Source organism: Tachypleus tridentatus, chromosome 1 (genome assembly GCF_004210375.1).
Source record: "Tachypleus tridentatus isolate NWPU-2018 chromosome 1, ASM421037v1, whole genome shotgun sequence".
Taxonomy (NCBI): domain Eukaryota; kingdom Metazoa; phylum Arthropoda; class Merostomata; order Xiphosura; family Limulidae; genus Tachypleus; species Tachypleus tridentatus.
In genome coordinates, this window is record NC_134825.1 from 52612342 (window position 1) to 52639369 (window position 27028).

Consider the following 27028-nt stretch of genomic DNA (forward strand, 5'->3'; position numbering starts at 1 on the left):
TCTACACTTTTTTAAACATGCAATTATGATCACGCGATTGTTTTTCTAAAATTGTTAATTATCCTAGAAAAAAAAAGGCCCAACAAATTAATAATGAGATGATGTTACAAACATATTTAATATTTGTTTTACTTTACAAATTCTTTGTTCAACAGATGACGCTAAAAGCATAATGCAGTATAGTTTTATTATACATGATGTATATGTTATGGTTAGGGAGAAGATGAAGCATTTAAAGTGAAAAGGAAAAAAATATTGAATACTTTCATTTAGAATTTTAACGTTATTAGTTGTTCAGAAACTCAAAATAATATACGTCAATGTACTGTAATTGTGAAAATTAGTTGTACAGAACTGAAGAATGTTTTGAAGTTGAACTGAAAAAGTTTCGACGTATCTATTATCTGTTGGCTATGCTGAGTCGAGAAGTATCAGACGATGTCGCGTGGAAAAAGCGAGAAAGCCTTTGCCTGTATAAACGTGCTGTTAAGTTAACTTCTAAGGGTAGAGCATAGACTTGAAATAGTATATTTTAGTAGCTGAATGACTGCTAATGAACTTAAGAATAATAATTAATTTACATATAAATTTTATATCTGTTAGAAAACGAAATTTAGCTTAAACTTTAAGCTCAGAGCTTATGTCTTGGGAAGATAGCAAATTTTCAGCAGCAAACGTTTAGCAATTTGCATTACAAAAAATGTGATATATGCAGGATATGTATGTAATTTATCAGTAGAAGGTTAATGTGGTTCATGAGATTTAGAAAAGTTGTTTTCAAATGTGTACTTATAGTTGAATAATATTTATGTGAGTGAATAGGTATTAAATCAACTTTCAAAAGTATTCATTGTAGGAAAAGAATTAATGAAATAACATTACAGCTAAAATAAGTAAAGAGATAATTTAAAAGAAAAAAATAGGATTGATTATTATGAACAAGTGAATAATTCTGAAGAGAAGCTGAGAATTCATTTTTATTTGATGGGTTTTACCAGACTTTTTAAACTTAAGAAGAATTAGGCTTTGTTTGTTTGTATTCCAAGTTTCTTATCCCAGGTTTTTTTATTTGCACTTACTGATATTCATAAAACATGTCTAGCACTAATGCAAGGGGCAGCTTTAATCAATTTTTCAACAGAAGGCAAAATCTTAAAGGGATTGGCAAGAGAACTAGTTTCTCACTGGACTTGCCAGTTGATCTACAGTCTGCTGCTTACCCACCAGTTTCTGCTGTATTATCTTTGGAAACATCTTTGTCTAGGAAAAATTCTATTAAAACTAGGGATGCAGACAGATACTTTCTTTATCTGCCAAGAAATCTGTCTTGTTGTCAACTGTGTGCAGACATGATTGGACAACATGTCCAAAAGAAAGTTCAGTTTCTGAATGCCAGACTCAATCAGCTAGAGGACTTGCCAGATACACCAAGTGATTTTGCAAGTTCATCACCAGGTAATTCTTTTCAGTTATTTCTTTCTAAAACTGATAGGAGAGTACTGATTTTACTTTAGCAATGGGTGGTATCTCTTTAATTTAAAGCCTAATGAGTATAAAGAGGTTGTTTTTTTTTCCTACTAAACTCATTTTCAAAACAAAACTTGCAAGAAAACAAAAGCTAATGTTTTAAAAATTGTTAGAAAATACAAAATTGGAAACAAGTGGGGAAATTATTTAACATTCATGCCAATGAAATGTTAAAACTTATCAACACTTCTGGGTTATTTTGTATTCTTTATCTTTGATTTTTAAAGCCTCTTTTTTTTCTCATATTCAAAGTTACATCACTATCAGTTATATGTCAATTAATGTTTAATACTAAAACATGTCATATAAGTCATCTCTTATTTTGCCTGTTCCTAAATTGGTAATTAAAATGAACTTAAGTTTAAAGCAAGCCACCTACCTACACAGATTATAACTAAAAATAACTAAATAAGTGCTCAGATCCCATTTTTATAGCTTAATATTTCAAAGTGAGTTTTATTTTACTATGTCTATCCAGTAGTAGTCACTTGTGAGTATGATTTAGGTGACAAAATTAAGAAAACTATTCCATAGTAAAGATGACTATTTTATCATTTCTTTTTCTTAAACAACCAGGTTGAACTGTGTTGTTTATATGTAAACATTGGAAGTCTTATTATAAGATTAAACATGTGACAGAAATCCATTGATTCATCATTGTAAGCAGGTAATTATTTTAGCAGCTGCACCTGACAAACTAACAAAGTAATGAAAGGAAAGTTTTCTAGATTGATAAAAGTAAGGAGAAACAGCCTTAGATTTATGATGGTTATCGATTACTCCAGATAAATGTGCAATATCATAAACATTAAGACTTCGTGAAAGACTTAACTGTACTTAAGGATGAGCTGTAAATCTTATATCAATTTCTGTTTTTCAAATTTGTACTGTTGATCCAATCTGTTAAAGAATGATAAAATTAATTTTTCATAGATAGTACTTTTATCTAGTATGATCCTATAAATTAAATTAAACTATTATTTTTTATTGTTTTTTTTCTCACATTTTGTTATATCAGGAATCGTTGTTGTAGCTCCAAGTTTATCTTCTTTCTAAATTTCTAGTTCTAGTATTTTAACTTTAAGTTAACCACAGCATAACACATTAAATGAGGCTTAACAATTCTCTTGCAGAAATAGAGTATCTTAATATACTTACCACTAACATCACTTTACTTCTATCTTACTTAGCCAAACAAACATGTAGTAGGCCAGTTTCAGACATAAAAGTTTAATTTATGATCACCTCAAAGGTTTGCTCTTTTTCCAGCAGCTTTCAAGTTTTTTTATGTAAAATTTATGGACCATTAAAGTCTTTCTGTTTAAATGTATGATTTTAAACATTCTAAAATTAAAGCATATCTTACAATTCTCTGCCAGTTTTCTACATTCTAAACAACTAATATCACAACCAAATACAGATTTCAGAATGAAGTGATATCAATGAGTTTACGTGTGAAAGTCATATATTCTACAAGCCATTGATGTTTATTCTAAATTAGTGAGCTGGTATGTTTTTACTGATTTTATTCTGAATTTAGAAGTGGGGTCACTATGGATCCCCTTTAGCTACTCCTCTGGCAGGACAACTATTTGCAGAAGTGGTTGTTTAATATGTAATGTAGATACTGTGTTTACTAATTAATTAGAAGTTCTTAAAACATTGCTTGAGATATATAAAACAGTAAAAGATATATATCAGTAAATTAGAAACTCAAAATCATTACTTGAGGTATATTATTATAAAGCAACAGTATATGCAAGTTTAGAGAGCTTTCAGTTAAATGATAAAAATGTATAAGAAAGCAAAGCAAGAAGTAATCTGCATTTGAAGAATATCAGTGGTGCTCCTCATCCTTATGAAATGAGGGGCCAACACCTCTTTACAACCCTGCAGGCCTACACCAGTGATGATAAGACAATATTGCTTGATTTATAGGGTGTGCAACCCATGCTGCTGCATAATAATCTCTAACATCAGTGGGCCTGGAGCCTTAAAGAAATGGCCTCAAAGGGTTTAAATCTGGCTCTGTAAGCCAGTATTCTTCAGAATATGTTTTTTGCATAAACTATAACTTCTTGTTGTTGTATGATGAATTACATTTAGATATAGGCTTGTGAATATCAACAAGAAAGAACATTTGGAAAGTGTGAATAAAGTTCCTTCATTCAAAGCTCAGTTGACTTTTTACTTTAAAGATCAGACCGTGCAAGAGGTTCATCTTTTGCCTTGGTTACTGTAGATTGCTGTCACCTTCATTATCAACATTATATTTACACTACATGCTTAAATGTTTAAATATAGCTCTTTGTTACTTTTTTTGTGTACCCTTCATCATAGTTAACTTGTGGGTCATATGCATCAGGATATATAAATCATTTCTACATGCCCACATAACTGTATGTTTATAAAACTATGTATGTAACCATGATTAAGGGTTTTATTGGACTAAGGCTTTTTAACCTAGAAGCCCCCTCAAGACAGAACCTCTATGTGCAATATATTTATAGTCACTTGAGACCACCTAATTAATGTGAGGCTCTGGGCTTTGGGTTGGTAAGCCCAAGCCTTAATCCAAGGTTGCATATATATACATACATACATTATTATCTAGCAGTGCTGTTGTTAGTTGTGACTCATGAAAACTTTCTCTTTAAATATGTTATTTATGGTTATCACAAAGTATCACAGTTTTTAAAACATAGATACAAAATAAGGATTTGTACCTTGATAAAATAATGTAAACACTGTATCAACACTTAAATTTATATTATATTTATTATTATATTCTGTTTTTAATATCAACATAATTCTGTATAATAGCAGTTCTGTCCTATTTTCCCCTCAGTGTGGATTCCTGTATTTGGTGAGGGGACCTCTCAGGGAAGGTTCTGTCCTTTCAGTTTACCTGCTCTGTGATCTAAACATCCACCCACGTGTTTGCCATGCATGGTGACCCAGGGAAGGGAGGAGAGGATCTTGATGGTTGAGAGGTCCAACCTTGACACACTACTTTGGCCTTGAATTATTGTAAGTGGGCAGCCTTGAGGTGGCCCCCTAGGAAAAATAAGCTGGTCCACTTGAGCTAGGGTCAACCAAGTACCAGTGCTGGATGTTCTCAACAAATGTTGTGAACATTGTATCTGATGCTGGTGTTTGGGTATAGTGCTCACAAAACCCTGGCATTGCTACAGTGTCCTTGTTTGCATCCCCTCATAGGGCTCCATGGTGGATCCTCCAGATAACAACGTAAATAGTGAAAAAAATAGTCCATAGGTAAACAACCACATCTTAAAGATTCTGAGCAGCCATCTTCAACATCTGTAACACCTGTACCTCATTTTCTTATTCTACATTTTCTTTCTGACAAATCTTTTGGGCAAATGTCTCCCTTTTTCATTCAGAAGGAACAAGAGGGACTTGTTGGCTCTCCAAAGTCAGTCAAAAAACTTTGCTCTGGTGACATATTGATGGAAACATCCACATCTAATTACAGTGAACTCCTCTTACGTTCAAATGGGATTGGGGATGTAGCTATTGAGGTTATGCCTCATGCTACTTTGAATTCATCAAAGGAATTATTGTTGAGAGGGATTTGAAGAACATCCCTGAGTCAGAGATTCTCCTGGTTTCTCCACCCAAGGAGTTTCTGCAGTGATGCGTATTTCCACTCGCAAAGATGGAATTATGTTGCTGGTCAATGCTCTCATCTTAACATTTACATCACCATTTCCACCTGCCACCACCAATGCAGGTTATCTTAATTGCAATGTATGGCCATACATTCCAAACCCTCTCAGATGTTTCCAGTGTCAACAGTTTGATCACTCAAAGACGTCATGTCGTGGTTCCTTAACGTGTGCTCATTGAGGTAGCAAGGACCACAATGCCTATGAGTGTGAAATGGACTCTCATTGTGTCAGTTGCAATGGCTTTCACCCATATGATTTTTGTTCTTATCCTAAATGGTTGGAAGAAAAGAGGTGCAGCATTTGAAAACTATTCAAAATATTACTTACCCTGAGGCTTGAAAGTTGCTGTCCACCACTTCATCTTGGATATATGCTGCTGCACTTGTGTTCCACTACTACAGTTGGAATGCAGACAGATCTCTCTGCTCCTTCAAAAGAATTGTTCTCAAACCAAATGAAAAGTCTTTTGACCTCCATGGTTAAAAAAGTTGATGAATCAATGTCAACACCCATCTCTGTCCCTTACATTCATTCCAGCAAACCCCAAGATCCACTTCCTTTGATTCTGTGTACATCTCTCACCCAAAGCTGCAAAACAATCATTCGCTCATGTTCTCAATCACTGGAATCCTTTTCAACAACAAAGACCTGCCCAATCGACCAGGGCATGGTTCCATGGAAGTCAACAGACATCCCTCGAATGAAGGCAATAAAGAAAAAGACATGGTCATAAACAGAAATACTCTCCACCCAATTTACCTACAGATAAATAAAAATGGCCACCTTGATACAATGGAACTGTTGAGGTTTACATTATAATCTGGATGACATCAAAGAACTGATTGTTTCCTACCATCCTATATGTCTTTCCTTACAGGAAACATTTCTGAAACCTGCTGATACAGTCACCTTTTGGCAGTTTTCTTTGTACAGAAATGACAGGCTGTGTGATGGATGAGTGCATGGAGGGGTGGAAATATTGGTTGATCAGCATGTACCCACCCTGTCTTTGCCATTTTACACAAATGTTTCCTTGGGTCGTACCATCACTGTTTGTTATCTCTACCTGTTGCCTGCAGAGACCTATGTTCAGTCAGCCCTTAATGCTCTCATTGAACAGTTGCCACCTCCCTTTTTAATCCTGGAAGATTTTAATGAACATCATCTCCCTCTGGGGATGTGCTGATATTGATGGGAGAAGTCGCTCTAGAGATCATATGCTCTCTTATCACAACCATTCTATTTTCAATACTAGTTTTTATACTTATTTTTTTTGCACCTAGTCAATCTTTTACTACTATTGAACTCTCAATTTGCTCCCCTTCACTTTCTCCCACTTTTCATGAAAGGTTGACAATAACACATGAGGCAGCAATAATTTTCCTATAATTTTGAGAGAGGCTGGCCATGGTTGATGTCACCAGACTTGTGTGCCTGGATGGAAGCTGGATCAAACAAACTGGCCCTCTTTCACTGCTCTTACAGAACCTGATCCTGCCATTGTCTGTAAACCATCAGTAGATGTCTGTATGGCAGCAGTAACTGACTGTATTATACAGGTAGCTGCTCAGTGTATTCCTAAAACCTTGACATGTTTTCCACAATATTCTTGTCCATGGTGGAATTCTGCCTGTCACATGGCATGGAAGGCTCAAAAATGGGCCTGGGATACTTTTTCTAGGTATTCCACACCCTTGAACCGCATCACTTTCCAGCAGGCCTGTGCACATGTTCGGTGGTTAAGACGTCAAAACTAGAAGGAATCTTGGATTAAGTTCATAACCAGCATATCTTCCTCCACCAGTTCCAAACTTATATGGGACAAGATTTGAAAGGTCAGTGGGCAATATAATTCTGTCCCCTCTCAATCTTGCTCTCTGATGGTCAGGAAGCAGCTGATATTTGGAGCATCACTGATACTCTAGGTGAAAGCTTTTGCTAGGTATCTAGCACTTCTGCTTCATCCTCCACCTTCTTAGCCATCAAGACTTGGGCAAGGCGATCACTTCTTTTATTTTGAGCTAATTGTTTGTATGACTATAATTGTCTCTTTACACTGGTGGAACTCAAACTGGCCCTTCGTTGGTCTGCCAGACATTGGTCGGACTTGATGATGTACACTACAAATGCTACGCCGTCTATTTCCTGCTTCTTTTGCTATTTTTCTGATTGATTTTAACTGAATCTGGCAAAAGAATGTTTTTCCTGATGCCTGGCACTGGGCTGTTGTTATACCTTTATCTAAGGCCAGGAAGGATCCCAAAATTCCTTCAAACTACCATCCAATTGCTTTGATGAGTTGTCTCAGTAAGACCTTAGAAAGGATGGTTAATGCTCATCTTCTTTGGTTCCTTAAATTAAACAACCTCTTCTTGCCCACCCAGTGTGGGTTCTGAAGACAGTGCTCCACTATTGACCAACTGATTTGACTTGAAACATCAATCAGAGAAGCCTTTCTTAAATGACAACATCTTGTATCAATATTCTTTGACATTGAGAAGGCTTATGATCCAACATGAAAGTATGGCATTTTGTGAGGCCTCCATATATATGGGTTACATGGCCATTTTCCCATTTTTATTAAACAATTTTTAATAGACAGGAGATTCCAGGTTCCTGTGGGTTCGACACTTTCCTGTTTTTTTCTACATAAACTTTGAGTCCTTCAGGGCTGTGTTTTGAGAGTCACAGTTTTCAGTATAAAAAAAATTAATGCCATCACTGAAGAACTCCCTCTTACTGTTGCAAATGGGCTCTATGTCGATGACTTTCACATCTTCTCTCAGTTGTTGAATGTGGGGTATATTGAGCGGCAGCTACAGACTGCTCTTAGTCGTTTACTTAAGTGGACCACGGCAAATGGCTTTAATGTCTCTTTCTCTAAAACTGTTTGCATACATTTTTTCGCCAATGGAGTATTCACCCTGATCCTGAACTCCGTATCAGCAAAGTTGTGCTACTTCTGGTCCCTGTGACAAAGTTCTTGAGGCTTTTTGACCGTAAGCTGACCTTTATACCAAACATCAGGCAGCTACGGGTCAAATGTACAAGAGCACTGAACATCCTCCATGTCTTCTCTTTTACCACCTGGGAAATGTATCGATGTTCTATGATTAAGATATATCATGCTCTTATTTGTACCAAACTCAACTATGGATCAATGATCTGTGGCTCTGCCAGGACTTCGACCTTAAAGATGCTGGACCCCATTCATCGTCAAGGACTTCAGCTCTGCACTGGGGCTTTCTGCACTTTCCCAGTTCATAGCTTATATGTAGAGTCTCATGAACCTTCTTTGCACTTCTGCCATTTGCAGCCATCTTTACTACATGCTTCGACCCTTCATTCCTTACCAAAGCATTTTACCTGGGGTTGTGTTTCACCTTCCTTCGTCCCCTCGGTGTGGATTCCTGTACGTGGTGAGGGGACCTCCCAGGGAAGGTTCTGTTCTATCTGGTTACCTTCTCTGGGATCTAAACATCCACCCACGTGTTTGCTGTGCGTCGCGACCCGTGAAGGGGAGGAGAGGATCCTGGTGGTTGAGGGGTCTAACCCTAACACACCACTTTGGCCTCGAATTCCTGTAGACGTGCAGCTTTTGGGTGGCCCCCCTTGGGTCAATCGGCTGGTCCACTTTGGCTAGAGTCAACCAAGTACCAGTGTTGGAAGTTCTCAACGGGTGTTGTGGACATTGTGCCTGATGCTGGTGTTTGGGTATAGTGCTCACGAAACCCTGGCATTGCTGCATTGTCCTTGCGTGACTTTGTAGTGCGTCCCCTTGTAGGGCTCCATGGTGGGTGGGGTCAGTGGGTACCGAAATTTTTTCCTTTTCCTATGGATCCTCCAAAAAATTTAAATAAAATTGTAAAAAAACAGTCAATTGGTAAAGCGACCATGTCTTGAATACTCAGAACAGCAATCTTCAACATCAGTAACACACGTACCTCATTTTCTTATATTACATTCTCTTTCAGAAAATCCTTTAGGGCAAATGTCCCCTTTTTTTATTCAAAAGGGACTAGAGGGACTTGCTGGCTCTCCAAAGTCAGTAAAGAAACTTCGATCTGGTTACATATTGGTTGAAACATCCACATCCCAACACAGTGAACTCCTCTTGAATTCAAAGGCAATTGGGGATATACCTATTGAGGTTACACCCCATGCTACCTTGAATTCTTCGCGAGGAGTTATTGTTGAAAGGGATTTGAAGAACATTCCCGAGTCAGAGACTCTCGCTGGTCTCTCCACTCAAGGTGTTTCTGCAGTGAGGCGCATCTCCACTCGCAAAGATGGAGTTACACTGCCAACAAGTACCCTCGTTTTAACATTTACTTCACCATGTGCACCTGCCACCATCAAGGCAGGTTATCTCATTGCAGGGTTCGCCATACATACCAAACCCTCTTCGATGTTTCCAATGTCAGAGATTCAGCCACTCAAAGACATCTTGTCGTGGTTCCCTGACATGTGCTCGTTGTGGAGGCAAGGACCACGATACCTATGACTGTGACATGAACCCACATTGCGTAAACTGCAATGGTTCTCACCCTCTTACTTTCATTCTTGCCCAAAATGGTTGGAGGAAAAAGAGGTGCAGCGTTTGAAAACGACACATAACATTAGTTATCCTGAGGCTCGGAAATTGCTGTCCACAACTCAATCTCGGACATATGCTGCTGCACTTCATTCCACAACTACAGTGAGAGTGCAGACAGATCTCTCTGTGCCTCCAAGAGAATCGTTTTCAAAACAAATGAAAAGTCTTTTGACCTCCGTGGTTAAAAAGGTTGATGAATCGACTTCCACACCCATCTCTGTTCCTCCCATACCTTCCAACAAACCTCAAGATCCACGTCCTTCAGTTTCAAATACAGGCATTTCTTCTGATACATCTTTTTCTCCCACCACAAGAGACAAAACAATTATTCGTTCGCGTCCTCAGTCACTGGATTCCCCTTCCAATAACAAAAACCTGCCCACCCGACCCAGAGCAGGATCCATGGAGGTTGATAGACCTCCTCCGACTAAAGACAGTAAAGAAAAAAGACGTGGTCGTAAACCAAAGGGTTCTCCAGCCACTTCACCTACCCATTCTTAAAAACGGCCACCTTGATACAATGGAACTGTCGAGGTTTACGTTCTAATCTGGATGATATCAAAATGCTGATTGCTACCTACCATCCTGTTTGTCTTTCTTTACAAGAAACTTTTCTCAAAACTGCTGATACTGTCTCCATTCAGCAGTTTTCTCTGTACAGAAATGACAGGTTGTGTGATGGTCGAGTACATGGAGGGGTGGCACTGTTGGTTGATCAACACGTGCCCACCCTGTCTTTGTCACTCAACACACCCTTGGAGGCTGTAGCCATCCGTGTTTCCTTGGGTCATACCATCACTGTTTGTTCTCTGTACCTGTCCCCTGGAGAGACATATGATCAATCAGATCTTGATGCTCTCGTTGAACAGTTGCCATCTCCATTTCTAATCCTAGGGGATTTTAATGGACATCATCCCCTCTGGGGAAGTGCTATTATTGATGGGAGGGGCCGATCTGTAGAGCAGATGCTCTCTGATCACAATCTTTCTCTTTTCAATACTGGTTCTTCCACTTACTTTCATGCACCTAGTCAGTCTTTTACTGCTATTGATCTCTCAGTTTGCTCCCCTTCATTATTCTCCCATTTTTCATGGAGGGTTGACAGTAATCCACTAGGCAGTGATCATTTTCCGATCCTTTTGAGAGAGACTGGCCGTGGTTGATGCCACCCTACCCGCATGCCCTGGTGGAAGCTGGATCAGGCAGACTGGTCCACTTTCACTCCTCTTGCAGAACTTGATCCTGCCATCGTAAATCAGCTATCAATAGACGACTGTGTAGCAGTGGTAACTGACTGTATTACACATGCAGCTGCTCAGTGTATTCCTAAAACCTCGACACGTTTTCCACGATATACTCGTCCGTGGTGGAATCCTGCTTGCCACTTAGCATGGAAGGCTCAAAAGCGGGCTTAGGATACTTTTCGTAAATATCCCACACTTTCAAACTGGGTTGCTTTCCAACGGGCCCGTGCACATGCTAGGTGGGTAAGACGTCAAAGCCAGAAGGAATCTTGGATTAAGTTCACAACCAGCATATCTTCTACCACCAGTTCCAAGATCATATGGGACAGGATTCGAAAGGTTAATGGGCACTACAATTCTGTCCCCCTCTTGATCTTACTCTCTGATGGTCAGGAGGTGACTGATGTTTGGAACATCGCTAACACTCTAGGTGAAAGCTTTTGCTGGGTATCTAGCACTTCTGCTTGTTCCTCCACCTTCCTGGCCATCAAGACTCAGGCAGAGCGATCACCTCTTTCCTTTTGAACTGACTGTTTCTTTGACTATAATTGTCCCTTTACCCTGGTGGAACTAAAAATGGCCCTTCATCGGTCTGCCAGCACGTCTGTTGGACCTGATGATATTCATTATGACATGCTGCACCATCTATCTCCTGCTTCTCTTGATGTCCTTCTGATTGTTTTCAACCGGATCTGGCAGGAGAATGTTTTTCCTGATGCCTGGCGCCAGGCTATTATTTTACCTTTCTCTAAGCCAGGGAAAGATCCCAAGATTCCTTCAAACTACCGTCCAATTGCTTTGACGAGCTGTCTCTGTAAGACATTAGAAAGGATGGTTAATGCTCGTCTTGTTTGGTTCCTTGAATTAAACAACCTCCTCTCGCCCACCCAGTGTGGGTTCCGTCGACAGCACTCCACCACAGACCACCTAATTCGTCTTGAAACATCTATCAGAGAAGCCTTTCTCAACCTCCAACATCTTGTATCAATATTCTTTGACATAGAGAAGGCTTACGACACAACATGGAGGTATGACGTTTTGCGAGACCTCCATACATATGGGTTACGTGGCCATCTACCCATGTTTATTAAAAAAATTTTTAATGGACAGGAGATTCCAAGATCGTGTGGGTTCGACACTTTCCCGTCCTTTTGTACAGGAACTTGGAGTCCCTCAAGGCTGTGTATTGAGTGTTACACTCTTCAGTATAAAGATAAATGCCATCACTGAACAACTCCCTCTCACTGTTGCGAATGGGCTGTATGTCGACGACTTTCACATCTCATGTCAGTCGTCAAACATGAGATATATTGAGCGGCAACTACAAACTGCCCTCAATTGTGTACAGAAGTGGACTCTGGCGAACGGCTTTAATTTCTCTCTCTCCAAAACTGTATGTATGCACTTTTGCCGTCGACGGGTATTCACCCTGATCCTGAACTTCATATCGGTGAAGTTTTGCTGCCAGTGGTCCCGGAGACCAAGTTCTTGGGGCTTATCTTTGATCATAAACTGACCTTTATACCACACTTAAAGCAGCTTCAGTTCAAATGCACAAAACCACTGAATATCCTCCGTGTTCTCTCTTCTACCAGTTGGGGGGCAGATCGCTGTTCAATGTTAAAGGTATATCGTGCTCTTATTAGATCGAAACTCGATTATGGATCAATGGTCTATGGCTCTGCCAGACCCTCGGCCTTAAAGATGCTGGACCCCATTCATCACCAAGGACTTCGACTCTGCACTGGGGCTTTCCGTACCTCTCCAGTTCAAAGTATATACATTGAATCTCATGAACCTTCTCTACACCTTCGCCGTTTGCAACTATCTTTACAATATACTTCAAACTTCATTCCTTACCAAAGCATCCCACCTGGAAATGTGTTTTCCTTCCTCGGTGGGCAGTACTTTTCAGAACAGACGATCTGTAATTGCTCTGTTTGGCCTTCGCATTCGGGCGCAATTGGATGAATTGGGTCTGTCCTTGGATAACATTGCAGATTCCACAGGTCGGCCCACCCCACCATGGCTTATTACAGCCCCCAAATGTGACCTTTCTTTCAGTCACCTAAAAAAGGCAGATACTCCAGATTGGAAGTACCGTCTTTTATTCAATGAATATCTTTCAAACAATCATTCAGTTCCCATTTATACAGATGGTTCCAAATCAGGTAATTCAGTGGGCTCTGCTATGGTTTGCTATGGGTCAGTAGATGCGTGCAGAATCCCTTCTACAGCTTCTGTGTTCACTGCTGAACTGTATGCCATATCTCTTGCCCTAGATCATATTGCAGCTGAGCAGTACTCCAACTGCACTATTTATACTGATTTGCTTAGTTCTATACTTGCCTTGGAATCGCTACACGTTAGCTCACATCCTATTCTCGCTGATATTCGAAACCGACTGGCCCATTTCTCATTAGCAGCTACTTCAATCCAGTTTTTCTGGATACAAGGCCATGTTGGTATTTGCGGGAATGAGCTTGCAGACATGGCAGCTAAATATGTCTGCTTCAGCACCATCACTCCTATGCCTATTCCATACATGGACTATGGTGTTGTCTTCAAGGCTCGGCTCCGTGCCAGCTGGCAGTCCACTTGGAGTGAGCAACGCGACAACAAACTTTTTCAAATCAAACCCAAAATTGAACTTTGGCCATCTAGCTTCCGTAAAGTTCGGAAGGAGGAAGTTGTTCTCACTAGGCTACGCATTGGTCACAGTTTTTTAACTCATCATTTTTATTTATCTGGAACTGAAGCACCAATGTGTAACACTCAAATCACTATCAGCCGCGTTTTACTTTCTTGCCATCGTTACAATTCTCAATGACAGCAATATATTAAACATATTTTTTTCCAGGGTCAGTCTGTAACATTGGACAGAGTTATTGGTGATGGTGACTCTGTCCACCTTGATAATGTTTAATTTTTTAATGGCCATTAATCTTTTTAATCTCATTTAAGTGTTGCATATTTATTCATTACACCTTTTTAATTGTGGTTCCTTTTTATAGTTTTAATCTCTCTCATTCAATTTGACATTGGACAATGGCCAGAACATTAAATAACTCGACACCAGGACTGGAAAGGCCAACTTCATGTGACTAACGCTACTGTTTGAACTATTTGTTTGAACTACTCATTAGTCGTCCTGGCGAGTTGTTATTATACTTTTGCTGCATATCATTTCACACTTTTACTACTTTACTTTTTAGTACTGGCCATATTGACTCATAACCCGGAACCAGGACTGGAAAGACCAACTTCAGGTGACTGACAGTGGTTTTTATACTTACCTGTTAGTCTTCCTGGCAGGTTATGATCATTACCATTCTGCTACAGGTAGTCCTTTACAACTTTGTTGACTGGATGTCAACATTGGTTTTTACGCCATTTTCTGTTTTAATTGCCGTTTTGCTTTTATCTTCAATTACGTTTACAAATTTTACTCCATTTACTTGACTTTTATCTTTTTACTGGACATTTGGCTACTCATTATTACGATTTTGCGGAGTGTCTTTTAAAACTTTTATTCTCTTACATTTTGATAATAGCTGTATGACACATAACCCGGAACCAGGACTGGAAAGGCCAACTTCAGGTGATTGACGGTGGTTCTTGAACTTACCTGTTAGTCTTCCTGGCGGGTTATGATCATTACCATTTTGCTAGAGTAAATATTTTACAACTTTGAGGACTGGATGTCACCATTGGTTTTTACACCATTTTCTGTTTTAATTGCTCTTTTGTTTTTACCTTCATTTACTTTTACAAATTCTACTGCATTTACTTGACTTTATCTTTTTACTGGACATTTGGCTACTCATTGTTACAATTTTGCTATGTATCTTTTAAAACTTCTATTCTTTTACATTTTGATACTGGTTGCTATGACACATAACCCAGAACCAGGACTGGAAAGACCAACTTCAGGTGACTGATGGTGGTTCTTGAACTTACCTGTTAGTCTTCCTGGCTGGTTATGATCATTACCTTTTTGTTAGAGTAAATACCTTACAACTTCTTATACTCTGCCTTCTATCTTAACATTGTAGACTAGGTGTCAACATTGGTTTTATACTTTTTTGTTTTACCTTCATTTCCATTTATGTCTATTACTACATTTATTTATTTTTTTTATTTTTTTTTACATTTTTACTGAATGTCTGGTGCAGATAGCCTCGCTGCTTTGTGCCATAAAACACTAAATCAATCAATCAACCTTCCTTCGTGGGCTATATCATTTCAGAACAGATGATCTGCCATTGCTCCTTGTGGCCTTCGTATCCAGGTGCAGTTGGATGAATTGGGTCTGTCCTTGGATAACATTACTGTATCCACTGGTCAGCCCATCCCACCATGACTTACAGTCCCCAAATGTGACCTATCTTTAAGTCATCTGAGAAAAGCAGACATTCATGTTTGGAAATACTGTCTGTTATTTGCTGAATATCTTTTGAACCATCCTTTCACTCCTGTTTATACAGATGGTTTGAAATCAGGTGACCCTGGACTCTTCCTTGGTTTGTTATGGTTATAGATGTTACACCAGAACTAAAGTATTAGGTGATAGAGGGAAAAATAATTTTTCTTTGTACAGGTGTTATTGATGCTTGTATGCATAATCGCTATCTGGAATTTTAAAGGCAGCTATTTAAAAAAGAATAATTGCAAATTCTTAGAGAAATTAGAGAAATGATGAAGGTTGACTCACAAGCGATCTTTAAAAGCTTCATTGTAACTGGAGTTTTACAGAACTAAGGTTAACTTCTAACGTTATTAGTCAAGAAGACTGACAGTATACTGCTCATTTGGTGTGGACAGGTTTCACAGTTTGCAGTATGAACAACAGTGTACTATCAGTATAAGGCAAGTTACTATGTGTTTGAATATTTAATGTAGATCTTTACAGTTTACAATGTAAACAACAGTCCACTATCAGTACAAGGAATGTAGTCACACGTTTGTATGTGTAACCAAAACAAAGGTGTTGGACTGTCAAGAGTGATGAAAGATATCTGTATGCTTTTGTTAGTGTGTAATTTTCCCTTTGTAATTTAGGCTAGTTTTCAAAAAAAGAGTTTTCCAAGTTAAAGTGTAGAACAATACAGATAGCTTTTGCTTTAGTTCTTGTTAAATCCCACTTGGATTTCACAATAAGAGCAATAATCTGCATCTAACTATACACCTATGCTTCACTATTCTAAGAAGCAACTTACATGCAGTTTGTTCACTGGCAAGCTTAAATTACTACTTAATTAAAGTATAGGCAAAAGCTAAATAATGTTACACAAATGAAAATGAAAGTTAACCCTAAAGTTGAAAGAGGACTTGAGGAATTCTCACAGAGCAAAACTACATAAAAATATAGAAATTTATTAATAACAGTCAAAAGTACATATTATAAGAGTTCTTCTGTTGAAGCTATAGAAATGCTACAAAAATTAAGTCCAAATGAAACTAACTCTTTTCTTCTGATCTTTACAGTTTATACAGATGATCACTTATAGTTTTACTTAGATTCTTCTGTAAGAAGAACATGACTGACCTGTGCATGTTTCTCAATATTAAGCTGCCATGTCCTGTGAGATAGTGAGAAGGATTACAAGTCCCTGTCTTTTGTATGAAGTCTCTCATACTTCCAATATTTGAACCTCAAATACCTTTATATAAAACACTATTGTGTCACAAAGAATGTTTTTTTCACGTCTTCAGTTAATCCTAAAATAATTATTTGCCTTCTTGGTATCATAATAACATTTTGTAATATTTGGTTTGTTATATAGATCATATAGTATGTAGAGTATAATAACTAATCATTCTCAATTTAGGATGGAGCTCCCATATTGTTTATCAGTAGGTTTTGTATGACATTTTGTGATATACATGGGATAACTGGATTTCTATATACATTCCACAAAGATGTTAATAAGCTGTTAACTTTGGGCATATCACAATTCACATTTATACCTATCATATAAATTATAGAATTTAAAGATATTTTCCTTTTAAGAACTTATTAGCATATTTGGTTGACTTTATTTTATTTTATAATTTTTTTTATACCCGAAATACAAATAAAAACACTACCAGTTCAACTAACATAGTCAAGTATTTTAAAACAGTGTGAAGAAGAGAGAAAAGCTGTGGCTTAGATAAACATGACCTATAGTAAAAAAGTCAAGTAATGAAATTTTTTCTGGTGTACAGTATTTAGAATTATTGTCAAAAATTAAAATGACTTTTGTGGGTTTTTGTTTTACCATTTCTTGGAAAGAGAAAGTTTACTATTTTTAAATTTGTATCTGTTTTAATGGATGATTCTATAGTCGTAAAGTCTCGTAATCTTTTATTCATTAAAAGTTTACTTACATTTATGTTTTAACATTTACTATTCTTAGCTTCAACTGGACAGAGTGCAAATATTTGTAATCATCTTCAGTTTTTAGGCATTTGTTTTATATTTATTACCAAAGACAAACAAACTAGCAATGTATATTTTGTAACTAGAACACAAGGAGTTGATTGTGTATTTTGTGACTCCAAACATAAGGAATTGATTTTTTATCCAAGATGATTGCCTCCTTTCTTCTAGAATGTATAAACATTACAATATTTGAACAATTTAAAATAATAAACTGTACCTTTGAATAGAGAACATAAATATGCATTTTTTATTTTGTTTTATAACTTTAATCAGTTCAGTTATTGCTTCACTTCAAACCTTTGTTTCTGGTGGTTAGGTATTCATTTACCTATATCAATAGTTATATCAATATAAAATCAGACTAAACAAGAGTAGTTGCAATATTTTATAACTATTATCTTTGAATAATTACATTTTGTTATATAATGTGCAATATGATTTTAACAAACGGGTTATCAAAGCCGTGTTGTTTATATTGTATAATTTTCCAACCTGGAGTTGTGATTAACTTATGGCATTTGTATTTACTTCAGATTCAAGTGGGTTGTGGCTTGGAGGACCCCACTCTTCTCCGTCCTCTCCAGCTTCTCCAATAGAGAGGGGGAACTTGCAAAACTCTGGCTACAAGTCCCCTGAACGTAGTTCCTCGATACTGCGAAAAAAGAAACGAGCTGAATCTTTTCCAGCACCCCAGAAACGGGAAGGCCGAAAGGTTGTTCGTTTCGCCGATGCGTTAGGACTAGACCTCGAGAGTGTCCGTTATATGGTGAAAAGTGATCTTCCGCCTTCAATCCCACAATCAGCCTTTTCAGACCTGCGATGTTCTCAGATGTCTCTTTCATCGCCTTACGACATTGAACTGGTTCCATATTTTACCATGCCTTCTTTGTCTTCGGATTTTAACAACCGCGTTCGGGAACAGACCGTGAGCCTTCACAGCGTCACCACAGCCGACACCACAGTGTACGGTATTATTGCATTGTTGAACTTGACCTTCCATAAGAATGTATTCATACGCTATACAGTAAACAACTGGAATAGCCATCACGACGTTTGCGCCTCTTATATCCAAGGTTCGACTGATGGCGAGATAGACAAGTTTGCTTTTAACATCTATGCTAACCCTCAGGACTTTTCCAACCAAAATCACAGCCTTGACTTTGCTATATGTTACGAAACGCAAGACGGCAGAGAATTCTGGGATAACAACAACGACCTCAACTATAGATTAAAGAGCAAGGCGAAGCTTCCGTCTTTTGTCTCCACTAACAACCACAGCTGGGTGCATTTCCTTTGAACTCACGCTCCATTCCGTTACCTGCAAGTCTTAATAGAAGTAATCTTTAGTAGATTTACACACTTTTTACGATGCGTGAACATAGTGAAATATGTTTAGCTATCTCTGTTAGAGGGTGATGGTGTAATGTCATACTTTATTACATATCACATATTCTTGGCTAAGGCGTTACTTTAGTTTTACCATATATTCATCCCTTTACACTTTGTAAAAGTGCCAAAATATATTAAAGTTTGATGCACATGGCATTTTAAATATGCTGACTTTTGTGAGGGGAAGCTATTTAAGTCCTGTTGTACCGATAATGCTAGTGTGAGACGTAAAGTATATATTTGGCTATAACTTAGTGTTGTTGGTTTCTTAGCATGAAGTAGTCAGCTGTGTAAATGTGTACAGATTTGTGCTATACTAGTCATTTCCAAAGTGTTAAGCGCTTATTAGCTAATCTATGTAAAAGCCAGTGCGTGTTATGTCATGCTTGATTTCTCGAAATAGGAGATCCATAAAAGGCAAAATGCATTTACCCAGATAGAATGGTTCATTTAGTGTCTGCTCATTATGATTTTAGTAACAGGGATGGTGCCGTGAAACCTGACAAGAGTAGTGAGTGTTATCATAATAAGCCTAAAATAAAGACGTAGTGTGAAATTATCTAGCCTAAAGCTAAGTGCATAAAATTTATCACGAAATTAAAAACATCAATTCAGTTTCAAACTTAAATCGTTTTTGCATTAAGTTATCTTCTGTTTTATCATTAGTGTGTTTAACAAAAAACGAAATACTAAATTAAGAAATCAAATATTTTACCATTTTTGTTGGCTACACGTTTCAAGTTATACTCTCAGTACACAGACTAACAACACTATTAGGTTATACTTTTGTTGCTAAACAACGTAACATACAAGCAGTGATACCAAAACGCACTAAATTTTTTAGATATGAACATTTGTTCATGTTTTTGAGTTTTACCAATAATTATTATATGAATGTGCTATAAGCTTATTTGGTGAATTATTTTAATTTTGATTGTCACGGAAAGGAACTTACCAACGTTTCACTGCCTCGACTGCACTTTTCTGTTTATTTTTAGTCAAGTTTGATTTCGAAAAAAAATATTTCAATTAGCTACAAAACACGAGGTTAGTGTACTCTTTGGGGTCCGTTATTTTTTACGGGCTATACATTAGTTGAATAATAAATTTTGCTATACAGTAATGATAGAATTTTGAAAGAGGTACTTGATTAAAAAACATGTTGGACAAGTACCAATGCGCAAACTTTTTTCAGATACATGACTTTAGGTTTTAACTCTTTCGTTAGTTCTGACTGGCACTCAAATTGGGTTTAGCTTGTATCAAAAGAATAAAACGATAAACATGATAAGTTAACCATGAAACGGAAAGTAATTCAATACAGAACTTAGTTTTGTGTTATCGTAATTATTTGTTGGTACTTAATTGAACTATATTACCTCATAATTATTAGTGTAATTTTCAAGTTCAAATGCTTTGTGTAATAAGTTTTGTGATCAGGGCGATTGACTTGCAATATGGCGGTCACGAGTTCGAAGCCTGTCCTTAAATATGCTCGCTCTCAGCCGTAAGGACATTATATTGTGACGAACAGTAGGATTGACCGATGATTAAAAACTAGCCCAATAGCTGGAAATGGGTGATATTTACTGACAGTTTCCCATCTGGTCTATCAGTTCATAATTTGGAGCGACTTGCGCAGAATAGCTCCCGAGTAGCTTTACGCGAAATTCAGCAAACATATAATTTTATTTACATCAGAGTTTAACTTGTGTAAACCCACAACAGTATGAAGACTGTACAATATACTTTAAAATATGATTATTTTGAACATGCTCTGTCTAGTTTATTTTTTATGTTGTATATTAAATATTTTCTTCAATGTGTAAGATTTTGAAACCACGCTTACAGATGTTAACATTTACAGGGTGGGTAGGCTCGGCATGGCCAAGCGTGTTAAGGCATGCGACTCGTAATCTGAGTACTCCGAGAAAACACATTCTCACCATAGGCTGTTCGTGAACATAAAACTGAGTGCTCGATTCTATCCGATTCGATGAGTCGTTCTATTTCTGTCTGGGACGATTTGTGTCGTCTTGCTGATGTCGTTGATGTCCGTTGCGATTGACGCGTCCGTATTCTTAACTTGCGTGGGTTGAGTCTGGCTTGAAGCTGTCTTTTTCGGATTAGGTCGCGGTTGAAGATTAATGTCAAAGTCGATCAGAGTATCCTTATCTTTCTTTTTAGAGTTGAGTGTAGATATGCTGCTGGCAGCAGAGATAATAGGTATCAGTGGAGTTGAAAAGCTTACTGGACGAGGGCTACTCTGACCTACAGATTTGACATGTTGAAGTGGAATTGGTCGACGCCGGGCTCGTTGGGGATGAAAATGAAAATACTGTAGGGTGCATCCATGGTTTATTATATAATCAGCTACTTGTTTATGCTGAGTCACGATTTTTACAAAATGAGTTGGTAAGCCTGTCTTGGAGTGAATTCTGTGGGCTACATGGAGTTTCGAGGAAGTGGTTGTTTGCAGAGAATGCTGTATTTTGACTGGAGTTATAGAAAGATGAATGTTCTTAATGAATACTGAGTGCAGGCTACTGGAACTTTTAGTGGGAGAGCACTGGACATTCATATTTGCATTCCACGGTTTACATAGATAATCGTGGTCCTAAAATGTTGAAGGCTGCAGTGGTATACCTCTTCGACGAAGGATTCTTGTTTTTCTAGGATTAACTGAGATGGTGGGTTTGTACTGGTCGATGAAAGCAATAATCTGGCGAGGGGAGAAGCCCATCGGTAATCCGTCACGGGGTACTGATGATGTTGGCGTAGAAGAAAGCTTGTACGATAAAAGCAGCAATGATTTCACACGTCTGAACACTTCAGCTACTAGTGAAGGGAAAACCAAGTAAACTTCTCCACGAAGAACTAAACTAAAGGAACTTGGTAGGGGTTTAGTTTAGAGAGAGAGAAATGTGATGAATTCTCTCTCCAACAGGGGTGGTCAGGAACGTTGTAATTCTTCTTCGTCCCCGCTTATGGAAGATTATTTAACTTTTCGTGGGTGTTTACTTGTATTTTGCTTTGACTTGTTTAAGGTGATGAAGTGAGGTGGGGCGGTATGAAAATGACGGGTGAGAACTAAGAGCGAGACAAAAGCGACACAAGGGAAGTAAGCCAGGCCGGAGCCTAGTCCAAATAGCCTGATGGCCGACAATACGAAACATTAACTCAGATGGCACCATTCGGGGCTAAGCAAGGATGTTGCTTTGGCTGGGATATAAAGATCCAATGCAAGCGATTTAGGTGTGGGGGGGGGAAACGGGAATGCCCCGATAAAATCAACTTTCACGGCCTGGGCTCTGAATAATCTTCCCAGACCGTGCCCGGAAGTAGCTGGAAAGTAAATCAAGGTAATTAATACATATTGGAATGAAAAAGAAAACAAGTGGATTAAGCCAAGAATGTAGAAGTGGCTGGTGACTTGGAAAACCACTGGTCTTGTAGAACAGGTAGGAACTTCAGGTTGAACTTGCGTTCACACCTCATGCCCAGAGGTGATAGAGAAAAACGTGAACGTGGTGGTGAATCGACTGGCTATTCTTCGGTGATTTGTTCTTCATCAGTCTGGAATGATTTGTTTCTTCTTGCAGTTTTCTTTCCCCGCTGATTTCTCCAAGCACGTTCCCTTGGCTGTCAGTTCTCTGTTTGAACTGACGCGTCGATAGTTGTAATGTGAATGGTCTGAGTCTGGCTGGTGGTTGCGTTCCGTGAAGCTAGAACTGAGGTCTGGCAGGAGCTATTACTTGTCTTCCTTGGATTATTAAGTCTTCACATGTTGCTGGCAGTGGAAGTTGTCGGGGTCAAAGTTTAATTGCATGCTTTCGTGTTTTTCCTGGCTGGTTCTGGATTTAGCGGTATTTCAGTGGTTGAATATTGAAACTTTTCTGCTGATTGTCTATATTATCTGGGCAATTTATTAGACCACGAGTTCGTGGGTCGGTGATGCGGGCGTTCGGCAATGAAATGAAATATGTGATAGTAACACCCGTTACATAAAGTACAGACAGCACTATACTTCGAGGTTGTCACTATCTTCATGAAATAAGTAGGCAGGTTGGTGTGTCTGGAGAAAATTCGATGTACGACGTGTACCTTGGTCCGGATTTGACATTCAATGGCTTGTTTGATTTATTCTGGTTAAATGGTTGGGTCGACACCCCTGAGGAACACAGAGAAAAGGCTGACAGGTCTTCTAATGAGGGAACAACTGACTTTAATTCTAGTGTTCCATGGTTGACAAAGATATATTTGATCAGCGGGTGGTTGAATGGTTAGGTCGACGCCCCTGAGGAACACAGAGAAAAGGCTGACAGGTCTTCTAGTGAAGGAACAACTGACTTTAATTTCAGTGTTCCATGGTTGACATAGTGTACTCGATTAGCGGGTGTAGAGGGCTGGATGAGAATTCCGATCCGGCGAAGGATTCAGGTCCTGGAAGGGTCGATGGTTGCGTCTGGCTTGGGCGATGAAAGTAGCGACTTGTTGCGACGGTAGACCGGTGGAATAACTGATGTAGTTGGTCCTTGCATCTTTAACAACATTACAGCAAAGGAATTTCAGTTCGTCTTCTCGACGAAGAAACTAAACTAAAAATAGTGGTAGGTATTCCGATTTAACAATTAGCATATCAAAAAGAGATGCAAAGCAATCGAGGGCACTCAGAAGAGACCTTCTCTTCGCCCTACACGCCAAGTTAAATTTAACTGGGCTAGTGATTAATAGTTAAACCTACAAGATTTAGAGTTAACGAAATTATGCTGTACTCTAATGACATAGGTCCGTTGGTGGCCAGCGAGAGGTTAAACATTGACTTCAAAATAAAAACAAAGAAACACGAGGGTAGGGATCTGTAAATCCTGATATCCGGCAATTTAGCTGTGGGAGGAAAACGGACGTACCCCGAGAAAAACCCATTTTACTAACCAGATGCCAAAAATATATCTGGTTAGTACCTGAGCTGTAAGCAAAAAAGATAATTAGACATAATAATCGTTACTAAATTGAGGTAGAAGACACTAGTAAATAGAGTTGAGTGTATTAACGGGTGAAATGTGCATTTACCAAGAGGAAGGGGTAGCTGATAAATCGGTGAACTGGGCTGTAAGCGAGTTACGGTTTACTGTTTTTTATAAAATTTAGTAGCTGGTTGAAGTAAACCTGTTTTAATAGGTGATATGTCATATATTTTATCTAGGTAAAAATGGGGAGTGTAGCATGACAAACGGAAGGCAGTCCTGATAGCCGTGTATTGTAATGCTTGTAATTTCATAATTAGAGAGTCGGGCATGTTACAGAGTAGCATGCAACCGTACTCGACCAGGGGTCTAATGTATACTTTGTATATGAGCATAATTGTGTGAGCGGTACAACCTTTATTTATACCACTAATCCTTCGAAGGAAGGAGATGCGGTAACTGATACGTGATGCAATTGTGTTAATATGGGTTGACCACGTAAGTTTAGAATTAAAATGAATACCTAGAAATTTAGTAGATTTGGAGAAGGGGATCACAGTAACATGAATTTTAATTTGTACCTTGGATTTTTTTCTTTTCTTTTTAAAGCATCTATAAAATAAAATAGCTTGTGATTTGTGAGGGTTCAGTGCTACTCGCCATTTGTCGCACCATTGCGTGATGGCAGTCTGTACACGATAAGCGGCTGTAACCGGGTTAGTAGACGTACTCCAAACTGCAATGTCATCGGCGTATTGTGAAGCATGAGTGTAAGTAATGGCAGGGAAAGGACTGTCATTTGCTTAGGTGTTCGTGGTTTTGAAAAGGATTCTATTACGTATTTGTGTATATTTAGGGCAGCCTTTGTAACTAACTGCATGTGCTCGCCCTTTCAGCCGTGAGAGTGTTATAATTTGACGGTCAATCCCACTCTCTCTCTCTTCATGTGTCAAATCTGCGGCAGACATCGACGACCATGGCATGCCAGACTTCTCTGTTGTCAATCCTCCTTATCAACTTGCTCATTGAGTTCTTGGTGACATAGTTATTGAGGCTGTCGATATATTTAGTTCTTTGACACCCTCTGCTTTTCCTTCCTTCTATTTTTCCACATAGCATCTGTTTTTCTATCCCATTCTTCCTACAGATGTGTCCTAGAAATTCCATTTGTCTCTTTCTTATGGTTTTCATGAGGGACCTTTTGTATCCTGCCAGTTCCATGACTTCCACATTTGTTTTTCTTTCAGTCCATGATATTTTTAGCATCCTTCTAAGGAACCACATTTCAACATTCAATCCCACTATTCGTTGGTAAAAGAGTAGCCCAAGAGTTGGCAGTGGGTGGTGATGACTAGCTGCCTTCCCTCTAGTCTTACACTGCTAAATTAGGGACGGCTAGCACAGATAGCCCTCGAGTTGCTTTGTGCGAAATTCAAAAAAACAAACAAACAGATTTCAATAATCTGTAAATATTTGTTCTTTTTATCCATGATAGTTTTGTATGGAATACCAAAAATATTATTACCAGTAATAATGGTAATATAATTTCTTACAGCTTCTTTTTTACTGAAAATAATTAACTTTTTTATATTTTGCTTGCTGTTTCCTATATTCCAATTTATAATACTGTCTTAAGTTAATGTCTTTAGTCTTTTGAAATCTTCTCCGTAAAGCTCTCACTTTACTCCTGAAGATCCTTAGTTTGGTATTCCACCTGTAGGCTTGTTTGTATCCAGAATCCTTAATGTTATTCTCATTCCTTGAATTGTTTGAACAACTCTTTAACTTTATTTGTAATTTTTAATAAATAATTATCAATATTATCTTTATTGATTACCTCATCTTTAATCTCATTTATATTCTCTTATTTCTATTTTCAGATCCAACCAGTTAAGTTTATTTATATTTATAAATTCATTATTATTTATTTTTATATCAAAGTTTGAAAATTGCAATTCTAGCATATTATGATCACTATTAGTAATCTAATCAGTAACTTGAAAATGAATATCAAATGCATTATTATACTTTATCATGGCCAAATCAATCTAGCTTTCCCCTCTAATTGAGGAGAAAGTTTGTATAGAATCCGAATTAAGTAATATAAATTCATTTTAAATCCATAAAATTAGTAACCGAGAACCCCCTATCATCAAGCGGCCTCTGGCCCAAAGCTTCCGACTTAGCATTGAAGACACCTAGTATTAAAATAATTATATTTTCTAATAAGGTTTTGTAACCTATTAAGGTCATCATCAATGACTCCCAACGGGGAGCAATAGATACTAGTCACTATCATGCTAAAATTCCCGTAAGTAATTCTGATACAAACCAAATTGTTTGTACAAAATAAAACATAATCATTAATATCTTTATTATTAATAATAATCCCTGCTTTCGGGATATCAGAATAGAAAACAGTTCTCATACTTTGAGAAAAATGAGCTATATTTTGCTCAAAATAAGAGGGTTCATTTATGGAGATAATATCTATACTTCTTTGTACAATGTCATGGTTAAGTTGCAGATTGGCTGCTCGCGTCACTGCCAAATTAATGCGAGTAACGAAAAAAAAATTGAAACACTAGTCATAGTCAATACGTAAAATTATACGACCAATTTCCTTATGGTAAATCCTACAAACAGAATCCATACAAGAATGATTCACGTAAATTATGTATTAAATTTCTTATTATGATTGTAACAATTTACACAATATGCTGATTTTTCACAGTCTTTGTATTGGTGTCCCTCTTGTCCACATTTTAAAGAAATAGCGACATTTTTACAATATTTGGCAAGATGTCCAAATTTTCCACAATTATAACAAATTGTAGGTCTTATATATTCTTTAAATCCATACTTTCCCCAATTAAGTTTAAATTTATTAACTTGTATCAATTTTTATAAATGTATTTGGTTCAATTCTAACGATATAATTAAAACCTCTGAATGTTTTAAATTTCTTATTAACAGTAATTAAATAATTTACTTCAAATATTTCTAAGTTTTGATCCTTAATGCTAGCAACGAATTCTTCGTCGCCAATGTCATCATCTATATTATAAATAATTACTTGCGGATGTCTCTTTTTGGGGACATTTATTTCAAAGTTTTCTTCTTTACTTTTAATAATGCATCTTCAAGTATATTGATCTCTTCATTTTTCTGTTCTTCATCCAAAA

General features: G+C 37.8%; 1 protein-coding gene across 2 annotated transcripts; it reads left to right on the forward strand.

Moving 5' to 3' along the window:
- Nucleotides 1-169: 169 nt before the first annotated feature.
- LOC143248714 (protein phosphatase 1 regulatory subunit 3D-like) lies at nucleotides 170-27028 on the forward strand. Of its 2 annotated transcripts, XR_013027159.1 has the most exons (3): nucleotides 170-1455; nucleotides 18021-23075; nucleotides 23202-27028. XR_013027159.1 is itself a non-coding variant. In XM_076497372.1 (2 exons), exons 1-2 carry the CDS (start codon nucleotides 1095-1097, stop codon nucleotides 18782-18784), a joined length of 1125 nt encoding a protein of 374 aa, XP_076353487.1. In that variant the 5' UTR covers nucleotides 170-1094; the 3' UTR covers nucleotides 18785-27028. The 2 variants fall into 2 exon arrangements, 1 of the variants encoding a protein (XP_076353487.1); XM_076497372.1 differs by having other exon boundaries at nucleotides 18021-27028.